General features: G+C 52.7%; 1 protein-coding gene across 1 annotated transcript in view; it reads right to left on the bottom strand.

Annotated features, from left to right (window-relative positions):
* Positions 1-371: 371 nt before the first annotated feature.
* LOC104464125 (solute carrier organic anion transporter family member 2B1-like) overlaps positions 372-5,930 on the bottom strand; it is a gene marked incomplete at its 5' end in the record, with an annotated part of 12,597 nt that continues 7,038 nt past the window's right edge. Inside the window, 4 exons of the mRNA XM_010076758.1 lie at positions 372-659; positions 2,082-2,202; positions 2,886-2,950; positions 5,218-5,387. Of these exons, the coding sequence (XP_010075060.1) occupies positions 485-659; positions 2,082-2,202; positions 2,886-2,950; positions 5,218-5,387 (531 nt within the window). The remainder of the gene's footprint in view (positions 660-2,081; positions 2,203-2,885; positions 2,951-5,217; positions 5,388-5,930) is intronic.

The raw sequence follows: 5,930 nt of genomic DNA, 5'->3' as shown, positions 1-5,930 counted from the left end.
ACCATCTAACACTGCGAGAGCAAAACAAATAAGCACAGCTGACATTTTTAGGGCAAGGACAGACCACCATTCACAGAGATGTATGGGTTCAGTACAAAACCATTTCTTAAAAATGATTTATTAAAAAAAAAACAACACAAAACCCCTTCAGCTATATGGTTAACGCTCAGTGCTGGCATCGCCAACGCTAACAGCAGGAACAAATGCTTTGGAGGATGTAAATCCAGAAGGTTTCCGAAGGTTAATGTGTGTGGGCTAATCCACACGAAGGAGCAAGCTGCACCATCGAGGTGGAGGTGGCAGGCGTAGGACAGCGTACGGACAGACTCCCATGGCAGCACCATAGCAGTACATCCCACCCAGAAGATTCAGAAGCAGCCCCATGGTCCATCTCTCCAAGCATCCATCCTTCACAGTTCAAGTGGGGGGTGAATTCACACGGCTTCACCTCCCTGGACACGGATATCAATTCACATTTTTGGCATCACACTTTGGATTCTGGGCTCTTTGTGGAGTTTCCTGCCAGTTTCTCCTTCTCTGGGTCTGCCTTGGTCTCTTCTGCGTTACCAGCTTCCCTCTCCTGCCGTCTGAGAATCACATACACCATCACGAAGCACAGGAACGTGCCCACCTCAAAGAAAAACTGGAGACCGAGGTACCTGCGGTGTGGAAACACAATAAATCAGGGCATTGAGCACCAACACCAGACATCCCCAGGCACCCAGCAGACATTAAATGTGGGGATGGGCTCCTTGGGCACATTCAGCAGTGGTCAAGGAGCAGCTGCAAGCCTGGGTCCTAAGAAGGGTGGGTTGACAGTTGGACTTGGTGATCCTTGAGGTCTTTTCCAACCTTAATGACTCTATAAGAGGAGGAAGAGCTGCTTCTCCTTGGTGTTACATTAGCAGATCATATCTCCTGATAATGAGGTGATCTTTAAGGTCCCTTCCAACCCTAACCACTATATGATTATATACATAAAAGGGAGGAATATAAAAACATGTCTTGGGGTTGAGGGTGAATAGGACTCACTGCAGCTAGTGAGCAGAGAGTCACTTAAAAACAAATTTGCAACAGGGATGGAAGACCACCTACAGCTCCCTTCCAGCCTCCCCACCGTGCACAGTCTGGATTTGGTGTCCTCTGTGTGCATCAAGCTGGGCTGTTCAGTCGGAAGATGAACCCCAGGGTGCAAAGCACCCTGCACGGACCCCACACCACCTCACAGGGAGCTTTGGTGCTGGGGTCACTGCTGCTGTTGCATTACCTCTATAGAGTCACAGGATGGTTAGCACTGGAAGGGACCTTAAAGCCCACCCAGTGCCACCCCCTGCCATGGGCAGGGACACCTCCCACTAGCCCAGGTTGCCCAAAGCCTCATCCAGCCTGGCCTTGAACCCCTCCAGGGATGGGGCATCCACAGCTGCTCTGGGCACCCTGGGCCACTGCCTCACCCCCCACACAGGAAAACATTTCTTCCTCACATCTCATCTCCATCTCCCCTCTTGCAGCTTCAACCCCGTCCCCCTCATCCTGTCCCTGCACCCCCTGATCCAGAGCCCCCCCAGCTCTCCTGTAGCCCCCTTTCAGCACTGGAAGGTCTCCCCGGAGCCTTCTCTTCTCCAGGCTGCACACCCCCAACTCCCTCAGCCTGTCCTCATAGGAGAGGTGCTCCAGCCCTCGGACCATTTTCATGGCCTCCTCTGGACTCTCTCCAACAGGTCCAGGTCTTTATGCTGGGGGCCCTACATATCATGAAAACCTCCAGCAACGGGGACTCTACCACCTCCTTGTAGAGGTTGTTCCAGTGAACGATTTTTCTCAGTATAATGCAGGAAGTGCTTCTGGAAGTGGACCTCTGTGGTCTATAGCATCAAGTTTGCACGGTCCTTGGCATTGGCTTGTCCCAATGACTTCCCTCCAAACCATTCCTGAGCACTGCTGGGACTTAACACTGGCCAGGGGGATGCAAATTTGCTCACCATGGCATATCCAACAACTTATCCCACACTGGAGGTGGCCAGGATCCCCCCTGGGTTTCCCTCTGCATCCCCATCCGCATCCTGACCGCCCATCCCTACCTTTGCCGGAAGAGGTTATTGTCGTAGTATCTGCAGGCTGCCTTCCTGTCGCACTTCTTCTCCCAGAGGATGCAGGTTGTGTCGATGGCGCTGCCGTACAGAACGGGACCCGGCATCCACGCTGGAAGCAGAGGGTCAGAGGGGACTTTGGTACGTCTGCCGGGACAGACCCCACCCTGGTTATTTTCCCATGTCTTTGGGTGGAAAGTGGCTGGGGATGGTTTTCTTTGCTATGACCCAGGAAGCCATTGGTCCTGCGTGGCACACCAAGGGCTGGTTGTGTGTTTGAGCCCCACTAAGATGCTGAAGGTCCTTCTTTCTCATTGCTCTTTGATATGGGACCATCGCTCATCCCAGGAATGATGCTCACCTCCTCCATGCACTGCACTCCTTCCCACGACTGCAGGGGCATGTTCTGGGAGGGCCTCCAGGTGAAAATTAATTTCCACCATAAGAAAAATAACTAGTGGGATCACAGGACATGGTCTGCAGCCTGGTATGATGGAGGCAAACACAGCAATATCTGCACACAGCCAAGGGTTGTCCTCCTGGACCCAAACTTGTTCCCTGCCCTCTTTAGATGTAACCCCATGGAGATGCCTCTTCCCCTCCCCACCACATGCGGCCCCCCCAGACCCTGCAAGTCAGCATCCGTCCCTGGCTCAGGACAGGCTTTCATCAGCCCGAAACTCTGAACAAACAACACTTCTGCAGCCCTGGGGCTGCTCAGGAAAAAAATCCCCACAAATCCCCAAAGAGCTGCCATGATTTTCCAGGATGGCATTTCAACACGCTTTAATTTACCTAAAACTCTCAGCAGCATGAACTGTATCCCAACCGCAAACGATTTGTCTTCAGGCTGGATGCTCCTGAAAAAAAAACCAAAATGGAAAACTTGCCCTGTGGCATTTGTGCAAAGATGGATGTTCCCTTCCCTGGGATGGCGTGGAGCCTTACCCAAAAATTCATCCTTCAACCCAACCACCGAGGGCTCCAGGCTGTTCCCGTTTGTGTCAGCACAAGTGATGATGTTTCACTTATTAGGGCTAGAAGCTTACCACAGCCTTTTCTTGCCCTGAAAAACCTACCAAACTCTGAGAGGAGCTCAGAAAAGTACTTTTGCTTTTAATTTAAAGAATCCGCATGAATAACACTCAAACAGAAACCAACAGAGCTGCTGGCTCTGCCGAACACAAGCGATACAAGGGATGCTTTTTGCAACTGAAAGAAAAAAAAAGATATTTACCCACTGAGGAGGTGGGGTTTTTTCTGAGGTGGGATGCCCCAGTATATATTTTGGTGGTACACCTGTTTTCTGAAATAAATATTTCAGGCTGTTTTTCCTGCTGGGTTAACACAAGGGAGAGGACTGGGTGGCAGAGGACCCAACCCACTCCAGGGTCATCTCATCTCAGGGGACACAGCTTCCCTTTCCTCTTTCTCTGCCTGATGTATGCATAGCTTGCTCATGGCATAAATGGTGATTTAATAATGCCTGAGAGTCAAGGTAAAAACAGGTTTTAACCACAGCTTTTCCCTAAAAAGCAACTGTTTGGAGTGCTTTGACCATGGAAATGTGCCTGGAAGTATCATTTATAGCCTAACACAGAGATTCATAGAATCCCAGGCTGGTTTGGGTTGGAAGGGACCTTAAAGCCCACCCAGTGCCACCCCCTGCCATGGGCAGGGACACCTCCACTAGCCCAGGTTGCCCAAAGCCTCATCATCCAGCCTGGCCTTGAACCCCTCCAGGGATGGGGCATCCACAGCTGCTCTGGGCACCCTGGGCCACTGCCTCACCCCCCGCACAGGAAAACATTTCTTCCCGATATCCCATCTCAGTCTCTTTCAGCTTAAACCCATTCCCCCTCATCTTATCAGTTCCCTCATCCTATTCCCCCATGGCTTTCCCCTCTCCCGCAGCAGAGCCCCAGCATCATCCTCTCCTGCCCATCCCAGCCTCCAGCTCCACCAGCCTGGGGCTCGTGCCGAGGCTCCAGCCCGCTGCTGCCTGCCCCATAGGCACCTTTCCAAGGATGCGGGAAACGAGAGTTCTAATTGCTTCTCTGCACGGGGAAGGGAGGCTGTATTCAAGTGAGATCCATCAGAAGGAAGGAAGGTAATTAAAATTCTTAACTTTACACGGAGGTGCATTAAAAAGTGACAAAGTACCACCATGATAAATTAACGCTAAGTCGATGGTGCATCTCGTTACCGAGGTATCAGCTGTGGGTGGGGAGAACAGGATGACTGCTGGATCTGAAGGGGGGCGGGAATTGTGCTGAGACCAGGAATGGGGGGTGCTGAGGGCAACGTGGGGATCCTGCAAGCCCCATGGCCCCGTTGGTGGGTGGAGGTGTCACCCACTGGCCACTCCTTGGCTGAACTTGGTGGTGAGCACGACATTGCCTGCAAGAGCAATTGGCCATGTGGCACTGGTGGCTCCGTGATAGAGCCTCCAGCAGCCTGAACTCTCAATTTTCTGCTTAAACCCTTCAGCAGCCACAGCCAGAGACCTTGGAAGAGCCTTTCTAGTCTCGGCAGCAGGAGCTCTGTTAGCGCAGGGTCTTCAAGAGCAAGTCCTGAAGGTCAGGACAGGTTGGAACAGGTTGCCCAGAGCAGCTGTGGATGCCCCATCCCTGGAGGGGTTCAAGGCCAGGCTGGATGAGGCTTTGGGCAACCTGGGCTAGTGGGAGGTGTCCCTGCCCATGGCAGGGGGTGGCACTGGGTGGGCTTTGAGGTCCCTTCCAACCCAAACCCTTCTATGGTTCTGTGATTCCTGCTTCAACATTTGAGACTGGAGCTGCTCGATGTTTCTGCCCTGCCCGGATGTGCCAGGTCTTTGCTAGCACAGAGACATAGCCTCGAAGATGGCCAATGACATGCACTGAGAGGAGACAGGACCAGGGAAGCCCCGTTCTCCATTCCCTGCACCAACATGTGCAAAAATAATTTAAAAAGCAACGGGAGGAACTGGGCACGAGGTGCAATACAGCGATGATTTAACCCTCCAGTCCCTCAGCTGGAGAAAACAATTCAAGGACCCCTTGATTTTCCAAACCCAACCCCTAGATGCCTTTTCTGCTGTGTTTAAAGGAACGCCTGCACCCAGACCATGGCCAACCCAGCCTCTCACCTGAGGATGAGCATGAAGGATGGTGTGTGGGATGTGCTGGCGAGGATCCCCGCCAGGCAGGACAGGACCACAAAGGGTAGGAAGAGGTGGGAGCAGCCGGTGCCGCAGGTGCCGGGTTTGGCAAACCCCGGGAGCCCATTTTCAGAGATGCAGCTGCAGTTGGTGTAGTTCTGCAAAGAGGAGAGAAAACCCAGAGGCTGCTCATCTGCTCGAGGCTACGGGGATAGCTGCCAGCTGTCATCGGGAGGGAGGGTGTTTAGATTTTTGTCTGTAAATAATTAGCAGCAATTAACACTCAACACTTCAGGAAGCAGGGGGGGAAAAAATAAGCACATACAATGGAGCTGGCTGGGGGGAACAGGCTGAGCAGATGAGGAAACACATTTTCCCATCCCCACTCCCAGCCTCCAACACGCTGCCATCTCTGAAAGGAGATCCCAGCCCCACCGGGTCCCATGGGCAGCACTTGGATGTCACACAGGTGAGGATGCCCAGCTGATGGAGAAGCTGGGACCACAGCGGTACCTTGGTTTTCTGTGCTTCCAGAGGCACCCAGAAGTTCTCCCAACCGAGATGCATCCTCACCGTGTTGGTGTGAGCCCCAGCAATGCCTCCTGACCCCCTTCAGCAATCCTTCTGTGCTCCCAGTTCTGCATTTCACACCTGTTGCGCACTGAAGATGCTCACACCCAGGTTTATTCCAATGTCATCCT

Source organism: Pterocles gutturalis, unplaced genomic scaffold (assembly GCF_000699245.1).
Source record: "Pterocles gutturalis isolate BGI_N339 unplaced genomic scaffold, ASM69924v1 scaffold2033, whole genome shotgun sequence".
In the NCBI taxonomy this organism is placed as follows: Eukaryota; Metazoa; Chordata; class Aves; order Pterocliformes; family Pteroclidae; genus Pterocles; species Pterocles gutturalis.
Note: the sequence above shows the minus strand (reverse complement) of the source record. Positions and strands in the feature narration are given on the sequence as shown.